This window comes from Bombus terrestris, chromosome 18 (assembly GCF_910591885.1).
Source record: "Bombus terrestris chromosome 18, iyBomTerr1.2, whole genome shotgun sequence".
NCBI lineage: Eukaryota > Metazoa > Arthropoda > Insecta > Hymenoptera > Apidae > Bombus > Bombus terrestris.
In genome coordinates this window covers 3,188,515-3,213,616 of record NC_063286.1, presented here as the reverse complement: position 1 = coordinate 3,213,616, position 25,102 = coordinate 3,188,515, and the positions used below count along the sequence as shown (strand labels likewise).

Genomic DNA, 25,102 nt, shown 5'->3' with positions numbered 1-25,102 from the left:
CCAAACATTCATTCTGCCCCGAGCTGCGAAGTGCGAAAGGTTAGCGTCGTAACGAAGCAAACACTATTACAGATACGTGATATTATTGACTCTTGATAGTTAATCGTTAATTGTTGTGAGGTGCAATAGTAGTTGATAGTAGTTGTTGTTACACTGCTGGGGTACTGCTGCTTTTTCTTCTTAATTTTGTATCGTGGAAGAAAAATCGGACACGGTCGCCGGAATTTGAACTCGGGTCCCGAACGTTCGTAACCTAAGGCGCTAACCACTGCGCTGCCGTCGTCCGACACTAGTTAGTGTTATTTGTCGTTGATAGTTAATCGTTAATTGTTGATCGTAAATTGTTGACTGTTGATTGTTAGTAGTTTAATAAACTTTTCTGTTGAACATCAAGAGCATTTCTTGTGGGCACCCTCACCAACATACCACTACATATAATTACTTAAAAATTCGCTAACATCTGTCACAAAATTAGGGACACTTTAGTACCAGCTCTCTTACAAATGCAAACTTGAAAAACCTGAAGAAGGGGAGTCACGATCGATTAAAAGACCAGAGGTAAAGACTTATTCTCTAATTCACATAAATAATCCAGGCAGTCGTGGTGTTTACCAGGTAGAATTGTACGACGATGTTACGCCTTGAGGACACGCTAAATTGTTCTCGATACCCGGGTTGATACAGACTGGGTGCATCCGCAAGGATCATTGTGCCCGGTTGTTGCAGTGCTCGTGTCGTATCAAAGCCCAAGACGCACGAACAGACGCCATTCAAGAGCAGGCCATAAATTTCCTGCGGAGTGAAACACTGTTTTTTTACAATCACTCGTTTGGCCTGGATCGACGAATGCCCCGTTTCATACGAGCCTCGAATTCCTGCCGACCTTTTTATCGGTCTCGTTTAAATAGCTAGTAATACGTAGACAATTTGTCGGCCAGAGAGAACAAGGATGGTATCTGATTCAGACACTGCAGCTTTCTAATTGACTTCAAGTTAAATTTATAATAATCCCAAACTAAATCGAGCAGTTAACAACGTCTGACCTAGTGTTAACCAATTTTTCCTGCGGTTTTCGAAAGTGTAAAATAGTTGAATAATAAAACGATCAATTCCTGACATTAGATTGCAATTGGTCAAATACAGGTCAGGAAATTTTATGTATAAAATATTCTGAAATTTCATTAGCATCGTAATAACGTGCAATTGGCATGACGATGTTGGTAAGAAATTAATCTTGCAAACATACATTTAGAAAGAGAAATAGTGTACAACATGAATAATGGCCTTAAACGTCTAATTAGCCAATACCACCTATACAATTAATAAATATAATGAATAATTGACTGTTCAAATACTTTGCTAATTGTTACGCGGTATAGCTACATTTGCAAAAATACATAATGTAATTCCTCTATACAGTCTCAAACTCGTTTCAACGTAATCACAATAACCAAATCTCACAACAGTTCTAATGAAATTTCAAAATGTATAACATGCATAATGTATTTATAAAATATGTGTGCAAGTGTTGGAATATGTTTGTAAGTCTGTATATAGAAACTTGTACTCAATGAGCCGTATGAAGATGTTTGAAAGCAATCGGTAGAAAAAGACATCAGGAGGTTTAGGCGTCGGTTTTCCAGCGACTTTTGTCGCGGGAAAACCACGGAACGCGTGTAACGTGGCGGCAGGCCAGCTAGAGCCATTCAGCGGCAGCTCGTAAATTTTCAGGAGCGGGAATCCTCCTTCGGGGAGGGGTTTGCCGGGGCCGAAAGAGAGCGACTGCAGGAGCATAAGGATCAAGGATCCCCGTGGTGAGCGGGCCACGCAGCAACAGGCGGCCCACTTCGCTCCCGGCACACATCCATTACCCCATCGGCTCATCCCGTTTGCGCTAGCTGCTTGCATTGAAAATTTATGTCCTAATAAGTGATTTGTACCGCGCTTCGAGTCTTTCCCCGCGTCCAATCTAAATTGGACAACCTGCCAGCATCCACCTTCTACCGAGGTGAACGCGTGCTTCAGCCATTATACGATTATGGCTTTGAATTTTTTCAAATGGCTGCTGTTCATCCTTGTAGTTTGGTCGTTTCATAATCGCTGTTTGTATCCTTCTAAATCGCTAGATTTTAAATATAAATTGTGTCGAGGTATTAGATTGCCCCGTGAGTGTTTTTCTTTCGCAAACATGTTTTTTACAATGCAGCTTCTAAGAACGCGAAACCAAGTCCGTGTAACGTCGCGGCGTTTATCTCAACAGAACGAAATGAGTCGTACGTAATTCGACAAAGTAATATAAAACAAAAAACGTTGTGCGTCTATTATTTCCTCGTAAAACGAGAGAAACTTCTCCGACAACCAACTTCTCCATTTAGGTTCTTAAGGTCTGAGATTGTATTTAGTGGCGAGTTATGTTTTTATTCGGATATGTGTAATTTAGTAGTAGTGATACACATATATGAGTACGAGTGTGTGAAGTATATGCGTGCGCAGCGTATGGTAAAACAGAAGAATGCTACTGTTGCGTACGCATGGTGATGAAAAAGATGGCGAGACAAAGAGAGACGAATATCTTGTAAATCACATATTAAACAAATCTGAAACTATTTTGATATCAATTTTGAGTGTAAGTATTTGAGTGTAAGATCCACAATTCTCAATAGTTATGAATCTTGAAAAGAAATATCTGAAAAGTTAGAGCAAAGTTAATTCCTTGTGTCGCTGTGTTTATTGCGGATTTTATCATTAGTTGCCAATCCAATATTTCGTTTTATCGTGTTAGAATTTTGTTCGCTTTGTTTATACGAAAAATCTCAAATTTTAAAGTTACTATTGAGATCTGTGTAATTTCGCGTGCTACACTAGATTAGTCACGTAGTAGTGACGCATATATATGAATACGAGTGTGTTGCAGTATGTACGTGTATAGCGTCTCGTAAAACAGAAGATTGCGACTATTGGTAGCACGGTAAAGAAGATGGTGGGACAAAGAGAGCGCAAATGTGTATCCACGAATATCTCGTAAATCAGATATTAAACAAATCTGAAACTATTTTCATATCGATCCCAAGTGTAATGTAAGTATCCTCATACATTTATTTCGCCCATTAAGATCCACAATTCTCCGCAGGTTTTATGAAAGAAAACAAGATAAGCGAAAGGTGTTGGGGTAATTTAAATTATTCAAATTAGAGTTGGATATTCAAATTGGAAACACCTGATAGAACGACATTTTAGAAAATCGATTGGGAGAAAATACATCGAATGTCTTCATTCGGGAATCATTCGACTCGTCTCGTCCAGGATTCGACCGGATACGGCCATTAAACATCCGCTACATCTCGGTTCGCATAAAAACTCCATGAAGTAGCAATCCCGAGGGTGTAAATTAAGTATTGTTAACCGGTCATCTGCAAAGTTGAATCTCGCAAGGAAGAATATGATGGCTGCCGCGTGAATGTCCGAGTGCGTGTGTAACGTTAACGCGGAACTAGCTGTATATTTGACAGGGTATTGCTTATGCATGCTGATTGATTAATGCATACTAATGAAAAAAAGTTTTTGTTGTTACTAAGATGAAATATGCGACGCGACTGGGAAAACCAGTTCTAGTCTAGCGTTCCCGTGTTAGTTTCGCCTGTTAGGCATGGTATAATCGTGAATGCGCACATACGTCTGCGCGTTCTCATCATCATGCGTGGCCGATACCGTCTGCCTCGACCATCCTTCGATCTCTACGGGCTTGTTAATTTCCTATTAGAAATCAGGTGGAAAAAGACGATCGTTCGACCAACTCGTTGGCGAGCTTTAATTCGAGATTAAACAGTGCGTCGAAGATTACCATAATAAAAGCAGGTAGATTCATTTTGCTAAGGATCTTGAGAAAAATTCTTCCATTATTCTCATACTTAACCATCAGCTAAATGACAAACTGAAATGGACCTATCCTTTTAACCAGTCACACCATTATCTTCTACCTTTCACTAGTTAAATAATAGAAATCGAATAGACTACTATAACAAGGAGGTAACTGCATTTTCAAGTAATTTCAGTAAATCAGCAAGCATTAATTGAAAATCAAAAAGTGCTAGAAATTCATACTAATAAACTTTTGCCTTTTTCAACGTGAAAACCTACGTATTTGTTCTGGCAATAAATACGTTTGAAATATTGAAACTGCCTGCTTGTTGTTGTAAACCCTTTAGTAGATTTCTATTCTTGCGATAGTTAAGTGAAATAATAAATTAAAAGTCGACTAGAGAATAGAACGTTTAACCTATTCCTGTGTTGCTGCCTACCTTGACCCAAACACGACCAGGCCGAACGCCGATCAATCGCAAATGCTTCGGCTATTTATTGCAATCGACCAAACAAATATGACCCCAAAGAGCTAACTCGTAATAGCTTCTCGTATTATCCGCTTGTTATCCTTCGCTCGAATCGCACCACCCTTTCCACAGCCGGTAACGAGTTCTAGCCACTCAAAACGCAACCGATGATCACCAGAACCAACACGTTAAGACGATCGAGCCGGACTTGTTAAAGGGGGAAAGCAATCGCTGGTTGTTCTTGCCACCAGCCATTTTAACTGCTACCGATAGGCTCCTATGAAGTACAATAAACCTTAGCGCGTAGCACTTTCTGTTCATAGTCCTCATTTATGGTGAAATGATTGACTCGTGATTACGGGCTGCGAAGGTAGACGATCTTCAGATTGCTAGATGGCAAATAAATGGAGAATGAAAAGATATGGAACGCCAGATCGACGCTGAAGTCACGTACAATCATTTGTTTCCACACAAAAACCTCCATTGTAAAGGATTTTGCGTGGCATTCAATGATACTCAGAACGGTTACATGAATCTTTTATGAAAAATTACATGGCAGCCATAGAATGCCAGACGAGTGTTACGTGCTCATCCGTTTGCCTTTAATTGTCCTTATTATCGTGCTATTTATTTATAAGATCGGATGTGTTGAGGTTATCTGATACAGGAACGCGCGGATGAATTTGTAATATCGGCTTGGCAACTAAGTGGTTGCGGACTTTGTCATTAGCTGGTATTGACAAATCCGCAATCAATTAGTTGCTAACGCAATAGAAATATATTGCGAAGTAAGCACAGGTACAGTGTATGTTGACGCAGATCTTCGCTGTAGCAGTGTCACATTACATTGAGGGCGATAAGAAGCACGTTGATACATTTACAGCAAAGAACATTAACTTTGGCGTGTAACTCTAGCTGAAGGTGACACCAGACTGTAACAACAATCCACCCATAGCTGTTTTGTTTCCAGACCTCATAACTCAAAACAATATTCACATTCAAGGGCACGATAAGATGGACCTCTCCTTTTTCAACTTTTTTTACTTCAGAAGAAGCAATTACTTCAACAGGATTAATATGGCAAATGGCGATAGACTTTGATACGAATGCTGCGTTCTCTCGTGAAAACATTCCATTTTATTGGTGATTAATTATGGAAAAAGAAGCAGACAAAGTCGAAAAAGATTCGACTGGCCTTTGATGAAAGCGGGTGCGCCATTCTTTGTAGAAACGTTCTCCTCGAACATCAACTGATTTGTTAAAAATGTCTAAAATCTAGGGAATAAAATCTATTCAAAGGAAATATCGATCGTGGCATTTCTAATCAATATTAATCAATGTGCGTAATTTATTTGACATCCGAACGTCAAACCATATGGTTTATTTATGAAAAATTCTTCGGGAAAGTGATCATCGATAACTTTATTGCGAGACTTTCCTATTATTTAAATCACGAACCGTATGTGCGAAAAGAAAATTCGTTTTCCCAAACATCAAGAGAAATTGCAATAAATGCGAAGAATCGTTACTTTGTTCTTGAGAAAGATTCGAAATATTTGAGTGATTTCTACTCGTAGCTAGTATTCCGATTAACTAATCGATATTTTCCACTTTATCTATTATTCATAACATAGAAGCAAAAACTATTTATTGGAAAAACAAGAGTGTCCAGTTACCCAGGCATCTTATTTCTATAATCATGAGAAGCGAAGTTTACATGAAAGTTTTCCACGCGAAACTTTAATCTATGAGGCTTTCAGCGCCTGTTACAACTTCCCAATTACTCTTACAATTACAAACGTATTCTACCACTTCTACACCGAATGAAAGACCTGGTTTATGTCTTCTCCATCACACGGACATCGTTCTCCAATCAAATAATCCGAAACGTCCAAACAAACCCACTCACGACCGAACGATTACCGTCGGATAGACCAGAAGAAACATCCGGAGAGGACGTTTCTCTGTGTTTATTTATGAGAGAACGATCGGCTTGTAATTACGCGAACCCACCTTCCGCTTGCTTCTGCCAGCTTCTTGTGGAATCGTTAACCTCCAGGCAAAAATAATTACGCGATCGTTCGATGGACGATAGCGGGTCGCGCGAAGCCGATTATCGCGCCGTTTAACGGCCAATCGACCGTTTCTAAATAGACGGCGAGTTCGAAGATGGGCCCACCATCGTTTACCACTGATTCGTTTCGTCGACGCAAGAGATCGTCGTGCACCGGTAGGCCGCGTTTCGCGATCGTTATCGCAAGTCTCTTAACGCTGCGTGCTTCGTGGACATTAACGCGGCCGCTACTTCGCTCTTCTCGTCAATTTTTCACCGTCCTCCAGCCCACAATGAAGATTTCCGACTGGATTGCAACGAGATTTCGTGTTAATTGTGATTTTCGTGTCTCGGCTCTGATTGATTTTTCAGCTCGTTGGAGGGGAACATCGATGCAAGTGTGAGAAATTGCTTAGGTTAATTGGCATTGTCTTGGCGTTCCATTCTATGAGAATAATCGCGCGGGTTTCTATACATAGTTGTATTATACGCTAATAACGCTTAAGTCTTTCGAATATCCGTAATGATTCTTCCTTATTTTGAAGAATAATTCGCCGTTTGTATCGCGAAACATGTAACTCTTTAAACTACAATCAAGATACATAATTTCGAATAAATTCCGATCGCTTATAATGGAAAGGATATTGAGAATTATACCGTTCTTGTATAAGATAATTATGCGTGGAATAAGCCAAGGATACCGGGAAGTAGGACTTTAATTGCGTGCATCATTTTCTCGGAATACTAATTACGTTCAGCATCTCCCAACTTTTAATTTGCCAACTTTTTGCACAGCCCAATAATAAAAAATACAATATCAAATGATGCCATCTTCTGCCCCCGGCTTCCAGGAAAAATGTTCCATCGAGTAAATTACCTGCCCTTGCAAGAATATTTACTTACTGGCCTTATGAAGGCCTATCGTTAATTCTGAATTTTATTATGATGAAAAATAAAATAACCAAGTATGGCAGCTCAATACTCGGTCTGAAACCGGCAATTTTGGAAATTTCGCTACAGAAAGTAAATTTGAACAGCAACCTTCCACGATCTTAACCAGTAAAAACGGTTTCTTTCTCGGCTAATAACTTTCTTACATCAAATTCGACGCGCTCAAATATACATTGTGTATCTATTAGTAGGGAAAATGACGCCACATTGAAATTCCTAGATCTAAAATAATCGATGTTCCCCATCTTCGAAGATAATCGTGGCTTCTTCTCTCGAGCGCGGAAAATCCGATCGCGGAAACATCTGATCCGTGGCACGTTTATTTCTTCAGATCATACGGTTCAACGTTTACATATCAGCGCGTGTTTCAAAGCGTCGCGACGCTCCAGCTAAGATGCGTTCTTGAATACGACCCTTGACGAATCAATTATTTCCTCCTGGATGCGGACATGCGAGATGTCTATTCTTACGCGTTCTTTCGACCTCTTTCGAAACAAACACTACGCCGTGACGAGGATTGACGTCATCGTGTCGCTGCCACGGCTTCGAATCAGCGTAATTCCATGTGTTTTCGATCAGAAAAATTAGCCACATCTTCCCTTGAATTTTACGCGTAAAGAAATGCTCGTTAACTGTATCGACAATTATCCGGATTATTTGATGAAGTGAATTTTGTGGTAAAGCGACGGTAGGTCTCCATGACGATTCAAAAGCATGTGAAGTAGCATGCACAAAGGAATAACGTAAATGTTAATGCAGGAACTGGTTCTGTGAAACAACCCTTACGAATATACGTCTGATTTGTGCAATGAGGATAATACTACGTATAACATCTTCTGACACGCGTTTTTGTTCAATGAGAAGAGAATATGTAATAACAAAGCATGAAGAATGAAAGATATTCTTACTTTCTTTTTATTGCTAGAATATTTTTCCTGCAGTATTAGTATTAGATTGTCCGAAACGGACATGCCTTTCATTTACAGACACGTCTTACACAACTATGCATCTATATACAAACGTGAAACCTAATCTGTCGAACGTTGTGATCTTTGTTTTGACGGAAGAAAATTGATCATACGTAATTCCAAAAAAGTAATATGAAACGAAAAATGTTGTGCACCCATTATTTCCTCATAAAACGAAAGAAACTTTTAAGCGACTTCTTCCATCTTCTAAGAAATAGTCAGTTCTTTCTTTTTATCACTAGACTATTTTTCTTCCAATTTTTGAACTATTTTTATTATTTATTATCCGTGAGTGTTCATACAAATTAGTATTTTTCTGAGCTGATTAAAGAAGCGAAGATTTCTTCCATCTTCTAAAAAACAACCAGTTCTTTCTTTTTATCACTAGACTATTTTTCTTTCAATTTTTGAACTATTTTTATTATTTATTATCATGATACGGTGAACGTTCATACAAATTAGTATTTTTCTGAACTCCATTAAAGAAGCGAAGATTTCTTCCATCTTCTAAGAAACAGTCAGTTCTTTCTTTTTATCACTAGACTATTTTTCTTCCAATTTTTGAACTATTTTTATTATTTATTATCCGTGAGTGTTCATACAAATTAGTATTTTTCTGAACTGATTAAAGAAGCGAAGATTTCTTCCATCTTCTAAAAAATAGCCAGTTCTTTCTTTTTATCACTAGACTATTTTTCTTCCAATTTTTGAACTATTTTTATTATTTATTATCCGTGAGTGTTCATACAAATTAGTATTTTTCTGAACTGATTAAAGAAGCGAAGATTTCTTCCATCTTCTAAAAAACAGTCACAAATACTTTGAATATTTTGTATATTCTTGCACCGCACTCGCTTTCTATATTTTTTGATCTGCGCATAGGCAAACATGCTGAATCTATGATTTTGAAATGCGTACAACAACAACATCATTGTTTCCTAAACATCGCTGTTAGCCGTTCGTAGATCTGGCAAATTTGAATCAAACTACTCTAAATGCAGAATCTCTGACAGAGTAAAGAAGCGAAGAAGAGAACGAACAACGGGTTCTTTGCTTTGAAAGATCGTTTACAGAAGAGACGGTCAGGTTAGAACTCACCTAGCGTAATTATCTCGGGCACAATTCACCCTTTGACGGCAGGAGGTTCGTGTGACTTTTCGTGATTTACGATCATCCTGTGCTTCACCCATTTATTCACAATTCTGTGAACGGAGCTGTTATTACGACAATGTCAGTGCAATTAACGTAAAGTTAGGCTCGCTCAACAGATGTCCTTTCGTCCCCAAAAATTCGAATGCCCACAGAGCGGTACCGTTCGCCGTGCGTCGCATTCGATAGCGAGACGAACTTCAGAGGACTGTTGTACCGTCAATGGAACTTCAAACACGAGCTCCTTCAGTATAATAAAGCTTCTCTATCAATACAAGTTAGACGGTTCTAAATATAGCCTCGTATATCATCAATTCGATTGAATTCAAGTACATGGCGATATTGCACAGTTGCAACAGTTCTTTACGTTTCTGTCAAAGTGTTTCTACTAAATGAAAATTTCAAGCGGGTAGAATCGTCAGGTAAATACAAAGAGAAGCTTGTCGGAGGAGGAAACTCGCGACGTTCGCCGCTGAAAGTTCCTGCAGCCTCTAAAAGATCGTCTAGCCGCAGTTGGGAAAATCCGTGTCGGTAATCCTAGCCCCCCAGCGCAGCACTGGAAACCAGAAACGCACAGGCAACGTAGGGGAGAGAATGAAAGCGCGAAGGAGGCGTGAGCGCGAGGGAGAGGAAGTCGAGAGAGGCGCAGGAAAGGAGCTTTGGATTTCGTATCCCGTTTGGGAGGCCCGTCGAATGGGCTTCGGCCTTCGTTCGTGAGAGGCCGGACGCGCACAGGGAAAGACTAACAGAGAGGGAACGCGCAAGAGAACGGACCATGGAAACGGTGAAAGAAAGACACGGCGAGGCGACCGAGAGACAGAGAGGGCCATCGAGAAAGAGAGCAAGACGACGAAGGAAAGGGCCCCCCGCGCCTCACAATGCAGCCTGATTTATGGCCCGGGCGCACATACATAGAGTTACACACGATATCATAATACCATTAATTCTTCGTCAAATTCCCCGCTGACTGAATCATACTGGCCACGCAGTAAATCACGCGGGGCGACTAATGTGAACGCGACCAGCGCTCGCTGTCTTATCTCCTTTGAACCACGGGGGCAGGTGGATCCAGTCTCTTGGACTCCGCTGAATTACTCTTGTCCTGGCCTCGGACTAGCCCCCTCCTTGTCCTTCCTACTCTTTCCTTCTCTACCAGCTCTAACCCCCTTGGCGTCCTCACGACGCGAAACCGACGCACTCTATTTGTCTCCTCTCGTTTCCGTATTTTTATAGTCCACGTCGCTTATCCACGGGAGAATCAACGAGCTGATTTCACCAGGGACTACCACCACGGTAGCGGCAGTCACTTGTCGGGACACCGTTTACGTAATCGCGGTTTCACACAGATCTCCAGGTTCACGGTGCGAAGATACCTTCTGCGAAAGGATAGCCAGTGGGCAGCAGTGGGAACTGGCCACGGGCTTTCTTCCATTTAGATGATTTCGTTTTTTACTTTTGCATTTCTCCATGTTTGTTTTTGTTTGTTTGAAAGGGACGAGTGAAGGTTATGAATCAGGAACGTTGGGCTGCCGCGCTCTTTCACCATTTCTGGCATCATTAATTTTGGTAGACTTTTAGAAAGAGTTCGCTGTCTTTGAAAGAAAATATAGCATCGAAATCCTCTCAAATAACAAGGTCTCAATTTTAGATACTCGTATCGAAATTCTATGATAGGAAAGGTGGTCGAAGAGAAGTTTTAAGTGCTTGCGTTACGGTTTCGTATTTCTTTTCTTCAGAAATTGATCCCTGAAACCATTTAACTATGCTTTCTTCTATTTATGATTCCTGCTACAAATTCCGGTTATCAAAATAAAGAACTTCTCCAAACACTCGAAATTCTTAATAAGCTTTGAAAAACCTGTGTCAGATTTTTCACAAGTGCAAAATTCTTACCAAGCTTAGCAATTTTTTATTCATCATTGAGAAGAAGATGCTGTAGCCAGATTTAACACATTTCTCATTCATTGCCATCCTTATCAGAATCCAAGTTAATATCACATTATCGGCGTCTATCATTTTTCGGAATTTTGATTCGCTCGACACCTTTCCTTAGCTTTTATTTATTCTTCTTTTACTCCCGACACAATAGTCACGTAATTTGCAGCAAGTTTCGAAGAAGCGAGGCTATCCTATCGATTATTTTCTGCTATTCTTGCGCGTCGTTCGTCTTTACACGTCGGCCATTCCGCGATAACGGGAAACATCTACAAACTACACTTTGCCCCGACGCAAATTGCTCCAAATTGCCGTCCGATAAATTTTTTTCGCCGCGTGCCAACCCATTAGCCGCTCATAAAGCGATACGCATTTAATATCGAAAAAAGCAGCCAGCTTCTATCTCGATTTACCTACTAAAAGATGATCAAAAAATTTCACAGAGACGATAAAGAATATTTGAAATAGTTGCAACATCGGGACATCACGGCGCATGATATACGAACGAGGATCGCTATCAGCGACGAGTATCGAAATTTATAATCGCTCGGCTAATATATTTTATGCGTGATTTAACGACGATTTAAGGTGGCGACCGCCGCGAAGTAATCACACAGCCGACTAAGACCCGCATTCCTGTTATGACATACTGGCACAAATTTCCGTGACGCCGAAAAACAAATCACCGACTGCTTACTTTTACCCAACCGCGACGTTTCTTTCGTAGATCTACGCGATGACTTATCGCCGATCGGGTCCCAAGCCGACGCACGATTTACGGCCTAACAGAATCTCCATTTTCGCGTGGTTCCACGTCGTCCTTTTTTGTCCATCGTGCGTGCGCGTCCGGAGTAATTCGTTTATGGTGGTCCACACACTTCCCGTGTTCCAGGAAACACGAGAACTGTCGGACTTCCAGAAATTCGAAACTTTCTTTCGCCGATCACAGTTAAGGAACTCGTGCACGCGTCGCCGGAAACGAAAATTGGAGAATGCTGAAGAAATGAGAGATATCTTGCGATATCTTATATCTTTTGCGATACTGGCAATGTTATTTTATATTTCTTCGACTTCGAATGGGATCTTGCTGTATCGGTAAAAACCAAAATTATAGCAAGTCTAATTTATACGTCTATGGCAATAATCGTGTCCTACCCAGGAAACGCAAAATAGCCGTGTTTTAACGTTCTCTCCGCAAAACACAGACTGTGCTTGTTTTGCAATAATCTCCTAACAACTTGACCGCGAGTATCTCTTCGAATCGAACAATCTACTTGTCTTCAGGACCAATTCGCAGAGTAATTTGGCCCAAGCTCGTCTACCGTCCGACCTTAACCCGCAATTAAATGCAATTAAACGCGATCGCAGCGATTGAGTTAAGAGGAAGAAGAATAAGGAGAAGAAAAGGTTCGGGACTTACTCTGTCCGATGTGCACCCTCTTCATCCACGAGTAGATCTTCGGTGGCTCGTTGCCGGTGGGGTTTGTCTTGTTCGACGTGTTGTTGCCAGTGCTGGAGGTACTGGAGGTCGAGGATGCTGGCGAGGATGCGGATGACGCGGTGGTCAACGTGGAACTTCCCTCTGCTACAGGTCTGGAACTTCCGCTTGCGGGTGAGGCGGCCGATGCGGCGACCGACGACCTCGACGAACTTCCAGGCGGCGAGGTGAGGCCTGACGCGGCTTTGCTGGTTCCAGGTGCTACCAGAGGAGTCGGACTGTTCCTAGAGGTGGACGTGGTCAGATCCTGGGGCGACGCGACGCTGGTAGAGGACGTCGAGTCGGCGTACTTGCAGCTCGACGTGGACGGTGCCGATGGCGCGGACGCAGCCTGAAGAAGTGGCGTCGTCGGATCTTGATGCAGCTGCTGCTGAGGATGGTGCTGTTGCGGATGATGTTGCGACTGCTGGTGCAAATTGTGTTGCTGCGACGTTGTCGTTGCGCTCAATCGAGGTTGTGGCTGCAACTGCGTGTAGTCTATCATACCCGTAGGCGCTGTATGTTGCATTCCAGAGGCTGGTGTGGCGTACGGATGCTGAGGATAGTGTTGTTGAGGAGAGTAACACGGTGCAGGGTAGCTAGTCGCTGCTGCATTCGGATTGTAATAATCTCCACCTGCAGGCGATGCCGCCTGCATCGGTTCTCCAGGCGAATTAGCTGTGGCTCGTGGTTGCTGTTGCGTCTGCTGCCCCGCGTAGCAAGACGCCAGCGAATTGACGAACTGATAGGAACTCATGGTTCACGCGAGTAGTGCACCCGTCGTCAACGTCACTGTTACCCGATTCGTTCCACACGTCTTACGATTCGATATTTCACGACAACAACACCACCGATCTAATCTGGATCTCCGAGTGGCGGCAAGATACGCGCACTGTCGTTAAATACGAGAGCCTGTCATCGCTGGTCGTTGATTTCACGACGACGATGACGACGAAGACGAGGACGATGACGGTGGGAACGGTAGCATGTCACACTTGCCGATAACAGAGGAACCTTGGATATTAGGTGCTATCACTTGATTAGGAATAAAAACGAGCTCACCGTTCTCTTGTTCGTTTGCCGTGTTCACACCTATCGCGGCCCGTTACACGCGGATAAACACGTCCCTAAACGATTCGATAATGAACGAGGGGGATCGCGACGAATAGAAGGAGACGCAGTCGTGTACCGGCAGGCGGGCAGAGTCTAAACCGACCTGAGCCGTGTCGAGTTTACGAGGGCCACGTGGGCCTAGGCTATAAAACTGTCTTCTGCTTCTTTACGACCTCACGAGTCGCAATTACCTACAGAGAACTCGTCGAGGCAGCGTGCAGTAGCGCGTAACAGCCGGCTTATCGGGTCGCCCCATTGAAGACCAGACCCCATGCACTTCTTTATTTCTTTCTTCCTCGATGATTTATTCGCACGAATCACCGCGTGTCCTTTGAAACAGCGTATGCACGAAATCCGCGGTTGTGTTTGCGTTCGCGATACGACGTATCTCCAACGTAACCAACCGATGCGATGCGTCCGTATGACAGAAAGATTGACGAAAAAATGAGAACGTACACGGCGAACGAACAAAACGCGATCGTCGTATGACGGAAGACGGAACCGTGGCGAATGACTCTCTGTCCGCGGTGAATCGTCGGTATGCCGGTGTACCGATATCACCGCATTAGGGGGTGAAGCGTTATTGCCGCGGCTCGGCGTTCACCGTTCCTGTTGCGTGCGCGGAGGGTGGTTGGTATCGTACTGAAGGCCTCGCTACGATCCAACGGAGGCCCGGTGTATGCGGTAGCTTGTCACGTGCCCGCGCTCTCTGCGTGTCAGAGGAGCGCCTCGACCAATCCCCGTCGTTCGTCAAACCTTGATTGGTCTCTCCGCCGGCGTAGGATTCTTCAACCCCGTTCCTTGCGTCTCCGTCGGGTCTGTGTGGTGCTGGTGCTGCTGCTGGCGCTGCTGCTGCTGCTTGCTCGTGTGGTGGTGTTGCCTGGCTGCTACCCGTCGTGACAAGAGCCGACGAGAGGGGTGTGCGAGCAGGACAGGAAATCCGTGGGGTCACAGAGAGGGGATAGCACCGTCAGGGGGGCTAATGGAGAGATATTCGGGAGCCCCGAGGACCGATGGTGGGGCGAGGATCTCGCTGCTTCTTTCTCTCTCTTTCTGCTATGCTGTCGTTTTCTCCTTTGCAATCTTCTAGCCGCAACGTCACCAAGAAGTAGTCTTCCGCTTGCCGTCTCTGCGAGGGGGCAACGCGCGCACGCGCCCCCTTCCGCGTACACCCTCGTGCCGTCGAAAGAAGGAAGAAGAGGTGGTTCCCCGCGAGATGCTACCGCCGCGTTCTGCTTGATCGCCGATCGCTTCGATCTTTTTGCAATTTCTCGTTTTTCGTTACGTTAGCGGTATCGCGCGATCATCATCCTTTTTAATTGCTACCTTTAATTTCCTCCTGTGTCTTCGACGAAATCTTCAAGATTTAACGAGTTTAAATGACGATGGTCTTCGATAGTTTCCGAGTTGAAAGGCTGCTGCTTCGACGGAATGTAGATTCTTCGTTTTCCTTAGACGAAATTTCTCGCGACCAAAGGAAGATCACTGCCATCGAGCCACTTTCGGCCGCATTTCGCGGGCCCCGTGCTTCGGAAGGAATACGCGTCGAGGAGCAAACGGGTCTCTAACCGCGAACGAAAGAAGGGATGCGCATAAGTCAGCCGGCCGGCCGCGGCTGACAGTTTTATGAGAGTTTGATAGTCTCCGGCGCGGTGTTCTCTGATGGCAGAGGAGCCGGAACGTGTCCGTGGGAGAAACGAGGCTGCTCTCGCTGGTGGGAAAGAGAGGAGAGCGCTCGTGCGAGCAAGAGGGAAACACGCGCGCACTACGCACCGCACTCTTTATTGTCCCATAAATTCAAACCTGTTGCCCATAGCCGAATGAGAGAGACGACCGAAGGAAGGAGCAACAGAGATGGAAAAGCAGGGTGACGGATAGAGAAAGATGGATAGAGAAGACGGAGAAGGAGAGAGGAAAGCGTGCACGAGGTTAGGAATCCTCTCCCAATCGCGCAATCCGATTGACGCCCCCGTTATCGCACGTACGGCGAACCCGGACGCAACTCGTAACTCACTGAACCGACTGAGCCGGTCGAGAGGAAAGCCTCGGAGTTGGCGGCTCGAAGCAAGCAGAAGCATGTGTGACGTAGTAGCCAGTTGGTCAAACGGGGGGCACCGCGGGGTGGCGACGTGTCGGTGGGGTTCCGGAGCGAAGGGGACGGCCGAGGAGGCGGAGCTCTCCTTGCTTCTCGCGGATAACTCTTCGTGCTCGACTTCGGCCAGTTTTCATGCATATTTTCCGCGTTCCTCGCGACTACGTTTCGCGTAATTAAATCATCGTCTTCCTGTTTTCCCTTTGCTCCATCTATCTATTATTTTCATCTATTTTATCAACTGACTACTCGTTGTACAGTCGATGTTGCATTTCAAACGATCCTGTTACATTCTTCTTATTTTTATGATTTCGAAATTTCGCCGCAACATTCTCATAAAACCATCGCTACGCGTTTCGACCATAGATGGATAATTTCGAAGCAGAAGAGAAGCGAGCGAAAAGCCACTAGTATCCCACTCGCTCGCCAGATGTGGCAAGTGCGTCCGTTCCTGTTGAATTGTCGCGCGCGCCCGCCCCCGGTCGCCCCACCCTTCTTTCGCGTCCCCCCACCAGCGTACCGTCGCGCCCCACCATCGCCGACCAAACTAGCTATCTCTTCCTCTTTAAGTTCTCTCGCGGTTGTGTACGTGTACGCTACTATCCCCACCACCTTTTCAGTATTCGCCACTTCGGAGCCCGGTATTTGTCCTACACCTACCATCCTTCTAGTCCTCTCTTTCCACGTCGCGGTGGCGTGCCCTGAACGATCGCGCGCGCGCGCGTCAACCAACTCGTTCGCCGAAGAGGAAGAGAGAGGGAGACGGAGGTTGACAAGTGATCGCGGATCAGACACGGTTCATTCTCGCCGCAAAACACCGTCGAGTCGTTGGAAGCGCGATCATTGCCAGGACGTTTGCGGATTCGTCATCGCGCCGACGATGCCGCTTTGTTCTTGCGGACTTGGGGGTCCGTGTTTCCGGTGTTCCGCAGGCTCCTTTCCAATGAATTCTCGCAGCCAGAACCGGATACAGTTGCATCGTTGCAGTTTACCATTTGATAATAAAATTCGGATGAATATCGATCGGCGAGAATAAGTCACGTTTGAAATTGTTCATTCTTTGGACTGATGGAGATGGATGTGTTATTTGCAGGTATTTTCTTCAAATAAAGATTTTCTATACAGGGTTGGTAATATTTATAGGAAATTTAAAAGTGTACAAATATACAGAAAGACATTTGTTATGATATTTAATGGATGGAATCGTAGAAAAATCCGCAATATACTTGTAATTCAGCTTATTCTAAAATACTCTGCTTAGAAGAGGTTATATTTTTTCGCGAATTACTTCAAAATATTTTATAAATCAATTCTATTATAAATGCTTCTCTCGTCACAATCATTCGCCATTACGATTTATATTTGCTACATGTTCGATCGAATTTCGTGCGACGTTCGAATAGCCAAGCTGCAACAAGCAACAAATTATACTTCGATGAAAATTACGAACGTCCCATGGCATTCGGAGAATACTACGAAGAGTCGCGCTGATGTACGTTCTTCGGGACGTAGGCCGAGATAACGAAGTCATCACGTCAGGACGTCGATGTATTTCAGACTGACGTAATGAAAGCCAAAGGCATAGGGGGAATCGGTTTGGAAAGAAGTCGACCACGGTCGGGGCATTTCGGTCTGATCCGCATTGCCTCGCGGCCGCGTGTCACTCTTTTGTCGTTTCAAAGCTGTCTCTCTCCCGCCCGGCGTTCGTTCATTCTCCGCCTCTCTGTTTCTCCATTCGTCCCATTAGAAATTCTAATAAAGCCGTCTCAGGTGTAAAAAACGTATCGGGACCCCCATGAATCACGTGTCGCAAAGCAGAGCCGCCAGGACACGTGTATCTGTTATGCCTTCCTCTCCGCGACGCGAAAGGGGATGCTTTGCGCGGCGTTTTCTTCTCCTCTTCCTTCGCCAGCGGTAATATTTGCCCCTCGTCCGACCAGTAATACTTTGGGGAAATAATCATCGTCGTTGATAGCGGATTTTAATCAACGAATTATCGCGAAATACATTTCTTATGACTTGTGAATAGGAATGGATTAAAGTGACTTATAAACTACAGATGAGAATGGGTATGTAAATCTGTGTAAAATATGTTTAACTCTAGTTTGGGGAATTATTTCTATATTTTGTATTTTTTTTTTTTTAATAGATTAACACTAATATATACTCGTTAGACAATTACAGTTCTGTTTACCCACGAAAGTCCAAATACGTTACATATTCTACAGGCTATTTAATGTCACATTATATGTTATATGTACAATTGTTTTTCTCTTTGCTTTTGAATCTCATTTACTTGTTGGGTAACTACAATTCTGCTTGCCCACAAGAGTCCAAACATTTTACATATGCTACAGAATATTTAACGTTACATTATATGTTGTATGTACAATTGTTTTTCTTTTTACTTTTGAACCTCATTTAATTGTTGGATAACTACAGTTCTGCTTGCCCACAAGAGTCCAAACACTTTACATATGATACAGCTTATTTAACGTTAGATTATATGTTATATGTACAATTGTTTCTTTTTTTTGCTTTTAAATCTCATTTGTTGGGTAACTACAGTTCTGCTTGTTCACAAGAGTCCAAATAATTTACATATGCTACAGAATATTTAATACTATATTGCATAATATAGTATGCATTATATATCATGTAGTATATGTACAATTGTTTTTTTGTTTTTTTTATTGATCCAGCTTACATAGAACATATTAATTCCAATTTGCATGAACATATTGAACTTGGTGGCGCTCTTAGCAGTATGACACGGTAGAGACCAATGATGCAATGATTTGGGCAGGTTTAGAAGGCAGTGGTTTAATGTAAGTAGATCTTGTCGTGGTTGCGCGCCTGTCATGATGCTCATATATTAAACCCCTGCGTGGATGGTTTCATGTGTTTGCATAAGTAAGGGTTGCCAGGTCAATGGTTGTCTTTTTGTCGTTGGCGGGCTTGTGGGCTGATGCTTCTTGCATGGTAATAGATATGTAGTTAGAATATAACCTTTGAGATATTCCTTTCTATTCATTATTAACACTTAATATGATAAGTAATCTTCGACTGGTGAATACATGTGAATCTTATCGATGAAAACAGTCTCTAACCTCAAAATCTGTATCAAATCGTTGTGAGACATTTTAAAATACAAAAAAAAGTAATAATTAATAAAAAGTCAATATATAAATAATTGAAACGTTAGAAAGGAATTTTCCTTCCAATAACGATTAATAATACCTACAGATAATAATAATTAAAGAAAAATCGCCATAATTTTTAAGACATGGCGTGTACATAGTTTCATTCGTAATATGCCATTTCCTAAATAGGGCTAGGAGAAATTCGAATCGTAACAATCCAGTTATTTTCCAAGGGCTACTTTCAGACGTATTCCTGTGAAAGTTCAATTTGATAAAATTGTCAAACATCGTCAAAAAAGAAAACAGAATGGAATCTTATAAACTCAGCTAGAAAAGGGACGAAAGGAACAAGAGGGCTGATAAATTCCGCGCGGGTTACCCGGACAGGGTGGGGGGGGGGGGGGGGGGAAAATATATTCAATTTGAGGTTCACAGCTAAGACGCGTTGCAGAAAAACCAATACGTATCCGCGTGCCGGCCATGATGGATTGCCGGAGCTATGGGAAACTATCTGTCAAGCACAATATCGACCCTCGCTCTCTTCGTCCAACCCCTAGAAACCGAAGGTTCACTCTCGCTGCCAGCGTTCGTCCCACAGTTGTGCTCTCTCTTTCCTCGCGATGTGGCCTTTCTATACAAACCTTTACTCGGCCCCCCTTTTTCCTCTCTCTTTCTCTTTCTCTCCCCTCCTTTCTAGTCGAGAATCCGTGACCATTTCGCAAATGGCACGTCTCTCCTCCACTCCATGGACCCTGCTGCGTTTGCATAAGAAAAGAGCGCGAGATGTATAGTTAAAGGACGACGAGCTGTCGTGCACGAGGAATCCTCACGATAAAGGAAAACCGCGATCCCATTAAAATGCTTTATCGATCGCCATCGATGCCTGGCGATCGACCGATAACGACGACACGACTCGCGATTCACCGGCCTCGTTTGTCGAATAGCTCTCCTGCGGTTGCTGGTAATCCGCTGACCAGAATCTTCGCTGGCGGTCTAAATTAATTTGAAGGAAATGCGATTTCCGTTCGCTAGCTTCTGATTGTATTAGATAAATTTATTTTAAGTTCTTCATTTATGGCGAGAAGAGTTGCAAGTGAAGCTAAATTTAATTCTTTATTAAAAAAAAAAAAGAAAATATTAAATGGGTATATAAAATAGAACATTAATATATACAATTATGTAACCTTTATAACTAATAAATTGATAACCAATTCAGATTTAATAAATAAATATATATGAAACAAAGTAATGATTTATGTAAAGCTATGTATTCATGGAACTGCGACTATTGGTACTTTTTTTCTAAAAAAAAAAAAATCTATCACTTTTAATATAATAAACAAACAGCAATATTAACATTATTTAGTTAACTAATAATAACGTTGAATGTGGCTAGCATGTATAAGCCAGAAATTACTTTCAACATGAAATTATTGCAAAAACAAAATTTATAAAAAAAAAAACTGTAGGAATAAAATAACTGACACCGGGATCACTTGGGAACAAAAAAAAAAAAAAAGAAAAAAAGAAACATACACGGAGTGATGATTATGTTTTAAGGGATCTATAAGATTCCATTCATTCAATGGCACATTTCTCACTTTCTCCGAGCAACGATGGCAAAGAAATGCTTTGAAAACTCGCGACCACACAAAATTAGACGATTTCAGCGATAGCTGTAAATTAATTTAACTTATTAATTAGAAATTACTTGGTAAGATGAAACGTCTGTACACGCGCAGGGAACGTTTTCGGCCATCTTGTTTCGTGTGAACAGCGCAGCTGCCGAGTCTGTCCCCACTCTTCTTCATCCCTTAACTTTACAACTCCCCACGTTGTTCTGTGCCTTCAACGGCAACCAAATATCGCTAAATTTTTAACTATATTTTCCACATGCTGTCTTAATATTTCTTACCATCAAACGTTCAATTTTAATCCAATCGACAATCGTGTAAAAGTTCCTAACCTCTCCAAGGGGCTATCCACTGCAGTTAGCAACTGCAACATTTGCAATTGGAAACTTTTCTTCAGAAGCTCCAGAAATCTTTTCCCCTCGTTATTAATTTTAATTTCAAGATATTCCGCAACGTTTAATGGGACAATCGGTAAAATTCTTCTCTCCCTCTTCATCAAATTTCGCTCAAAGATATTATGGGACATTTGAATTTTTAAATCGTTTCTCTTATCGATAATTTTAATCGTCAAAATCAGAATTACGCTCGAAGGGAAATCATCGGTCGAGCGGACTCTCGGTTTCTGAAACCACGTTCAAAGGGTGATAATGAAAGCGCAAAGGCTGAGTCAGCGTCATCAATCAGTGAAAATATGAAATTTAGCGGACGCGTCAAAATATTTTCGAAAGAACGATCGCACCTCTCTTCGAGATGGAGATGCCGTGTGCTGTAACGTGAACCGATCGACGAGGACCATGTACCGAGCGAAATGCACCGTGAACGACCTCGCTTTCGGGATACCTGAGCCGCAGGATACTCGGCTGTTCTGCTCATTTGGCCATAAATCATAGTGGTCGCAGGGTCAGCTGACCCGATCTTGTTCCGAACACCACGTTCTTTGCTCACGATCTATGTCGAAGCTCGAACTTTCTTACATAGTCTATTCACAATTTACGTTTATTGAACAGCCTTCCAAATTTAACAACAGACTGATTCTTCAAGTACCGTCAATTGGTTCGCGTTTGAGCCAAGTTCTCCAGAGGATTACACCAAACAGTTTGAATCTATTTACATTTGTTTCGTCCATTTAGTGTCGTCATATGTATCTGAGCAACAAATCATGCGAATCTTCTTGAGTGTTATGTTGCTGTTTTAAAAGAAACCTCTATCTCAACACGCGAGGCGTCCTTAGTAACATAATGTTACACGTGAATTGCTATTAAGATAACTATACTAACCCTTATATACAGTCGTGAAAGCGTTCAGGATTTTAAGGCACGATCCTGGTTTCCCTAACTTTATCCCTGAAAGTACTCGTTGTTTCTGTATCGTCCATGATGTTGCTGTTGCCGATGACGATATTGGAAATACGCATCGTGGAGTATATCTTGCCCGACGCTAAGTGGCTCAACGGACATCGCAGTTTGTTCTGAATGCATCATTGGTACGCCTGATGGGGAGACTGCTGCTGCTATGGCCAACAACCCACTGTCGGGTGAGACGTTTTGACTCCGTGGACTGCTGCCTTCTGAGTTTGCCTCTAACGCGGAGTAAGCGGGTTTCCCATTCTTCTTTGCCTTCATTCGCCGATTTTGGAACCATATCTTGATCTGGCGCTCGCTTAAAGAGAGAATCCGAGCTATCTCGACGCGACGTTTTCGAGTGAGGTAGCGGTTATAGTGGAACTCTTTCTCCAATTCCAGTGTTTGAGAACGAGTATACGTTTGCCGGGTCCGCTTGTGACCAACGTTGTTTCTCTCACCTGCAACGTAATTTCAGTGTTCTGTGACATATCCAATAGAAAGAAATGTGACCTTTCTCAATTGCCAAATCAGTATAGCAAACGTTAACCAAGTTTCTGTAACTTAATGGCAGGGAAAATTAATTATTCCCATGGAACCCGACAGGCCCAAATTTGTTTCTATAATATTATAAACAATTGTTTTTTGTAATATTATATATATTATATATTAGAATATATTATATTATATTATAATATAATATAATATAATATAATGTAATGTAATATAATGTAATATAATGTAATATAATATTAATATAATATAATATAATATTTGTCGGAGATGAGGGGACATCGGGGCCTTTCTTTTGGAATTTTTGCGAACATTCCCAACACTTTAGTCTAAACTATTCATTATAGCTGTACTTAAATGATAAGACTTGGAAATAGTTGCTATGATCCAATCCTGCTATGTTTGCCCGAGATTTGTGACGGTGGACTTGGGCTCGAGGTGACACAACGGGTGGCCGAACGTAGCCACGGTCACGGGATGAACGTTTTTGCGTAACAGAGAAGTGCCAGTATTGTCGGACACGCGTTGTATTAACAATGAAACCCCGGGCAAGAGCAATGTCAGCTCTACGCGGGCCTGCCTAGCAACGGCGGCTGCAATTTTGTGAAACTTTGCAGAAGTCAATACTTATATCCGTAAATACAATCTCAATCGTACAATAACGATGACTAGTCCGAATGAAGATTCCTTACACACTCACGAATCTAACGCTTAACCTGACATATTAATATAATACAATATTAATATAATATAATGTAATATATAATATATTTAAATATAAAAAATTGTTTTTTAGAATATTTCAATATTATAATATAATATTAACCAGTTGATCTACAACTACGGGCATAGCCCGTAGTACGATAACCGGGCCAAACGTAAATACAACGAGCATAGAGCCCGTAGTACGATGATCGGGACAAACGTAAGCACTACGGGCATAGCCCGTAGTACGATAACCGGGCCAAACGTAAATACGAGCATAGAGCCCGTAGTACGATGATCGGGACAAACGTAAGCACTACGGGCATAGCCCGTAGTGCGATGAACCAGCCGAACGTAGACACTGCAGGCATAGTCCGTAGTTCGATGACCGGGCCAAACGTAAACACCACGGGCATAGTCCGTAATACGATGACCGGGCCAAACGTAAACACTACGGGCGTAGCCCGCAGTAGTACGAAGTACATAAGTCGTGCGAATGGCTGGAAGGCTGCGCGAGATTGTTTACGCCTTCGGCCGAAAATTCTCGAACGTAAATCGTAGGTTAAGGGGTCAATGTAATATAATATACTTAAATATTATAAAAAATTTTTTATAATATTTAAGTATTAAATATTATAAGTAATATTAAGTATTAAATGTTATAAAAAATTTTTTTTTATAATATTTCAGTAGACGCGCGACTACCTTGAATAATATTTAAATATTTTGACTATAAAGAAATTGCATGAGATTGGACAAATTTCAAGCTATGCAGACTACCCTCTACTTGAAAATTTTCATAGAAAAAGTAATATGAAAATTCTACAGAATCACGTTATACGCAAATATCAAATAATTAATAATTAAAATTTCGCTACAAACCGTTAGAATATGATTTCATCCAGGCATATTGCACGTTGCGGCGCTCATGCTCGTCCGCCAATCTCATATTTTCGATAGGGCTGCGCTCTCCATTAGCTCGAGCATTCGCGTAAGCTGCGTGATTGTGTTGCACGCCTACCATCATAGGGGAGGCTACGTTGTTAGAATGTTGTTGTGTATGATAACCTTGGTAGTTCTGAAAGAATCCATTTTGAATTTCTCGCTGTGGAACTTGTTCTTGAGTGTTCGGTACAAAAACAATCATAGGAGACATTCTGTTATTCGAAGATGGTGGTGCGTACGGAACAGACTGACTGGGAATATTGGACACATTCTGTCCTCTAACGTCTGTTTCCATTGTCTCGTCAGAATTGACGTTATTTTGGCCGTTTGCCTCTCTTCCTTGGCGTAACAGCGTTTCCAAGAGGCTGTTTGAGGCTGAAACATCCTGATTGGCCCTTTGATTGTAATTGGGATTTGGATATATCTGCTGTTGTGCTGGTTGATATGCATTTTGTTCGGGCAATTCACGTTGTTCGTTGGTGGATGACTGGGAAAACCACATGTCTGCGTCACCGTTACCGAAATTGGCGTCACAACCGAATGTTGTGTTCGCCATAGTGTTCGACTAAATGTACTCAAAACACTGATATAACAATGAGGATTCTTCGAATTGCACTGACTGGAGCACTCGAAACAAGGCGATAGATCTCGTACGCCACTTATACACAACAGACCGTCAAGACATTCGCTGGATCACCGATAAACGTTCACTAATGATTAACACAAAGCTTTTAATTTCACCAGAAAGTAAACTGG

The 25,102-nt window shown here is 42.4% G+C and overlaps 2 protein-coding genes across 2 annotated transcripts in view; both read right to left on the bottom strand.

Annotated features, from left to right (window-relative positions):
• The window catches only part of LOC100643224 (homeotic protein Sex combs reduced), a 45,402-nt gene extending 29,375 nt beyond the window's left edge, over positions 1 to 16,027 (bottom strand). The window contains exon 1 of the mRNA XM_003402150.4: positions 12,805 to 16,027. Coding sequence (XP_003402198.1) covers positions 12,805 to 13,618 — 814 coding nt within the window. The 5' untranslated portion in view covers positions 13,619 to 16,027. The remainder of the gene's footprint in view (positions 1 to 12,804) is intronic.
• A 6,153-nt stretch (positions 16,028 to 22,180) lies between these two features.
• LOC100650225 (homeobox protein Hox-C6) lies at positions 22,181 to 24,902 on the bottom strand. Its single transcript, XM_003402126.4, has 2 exons — positions 24,284 to 24,902; positions 22,181 to 22,644 (listed from the first exon to the last, which is right to left on the bottom strand). The coding sequence occupies exons 1-2, from the start codon at positions 24,900 to 24,902 to the stop codon at positions 22,181 to 22,183; spliced, it is 1,083 nt and encodes a 360-aa protein (XP_003402174.2).
• Positions 24,903 to 25,102: the final 200 nt, after the last annotated feature.

What these genes read in the sequence shown, in the direction of transcription:
- LOC100650225 (XM_003402126.4), bottom strand. Translation starts at nt 24,902, where the DNA reads ATGGCGAACACAACATTCGGTTGTGACGCCAATTTCGGTAACGGTGAC. An exon ending in GATGAAATCATATTCTAACG is followed by an intron (nt 22,645 to 24,283) that starts GTTTGTAGCGAA and finishes ATTACGTTGCAG; the next exon opens with GTGAGAGAAACAACGTTGGT.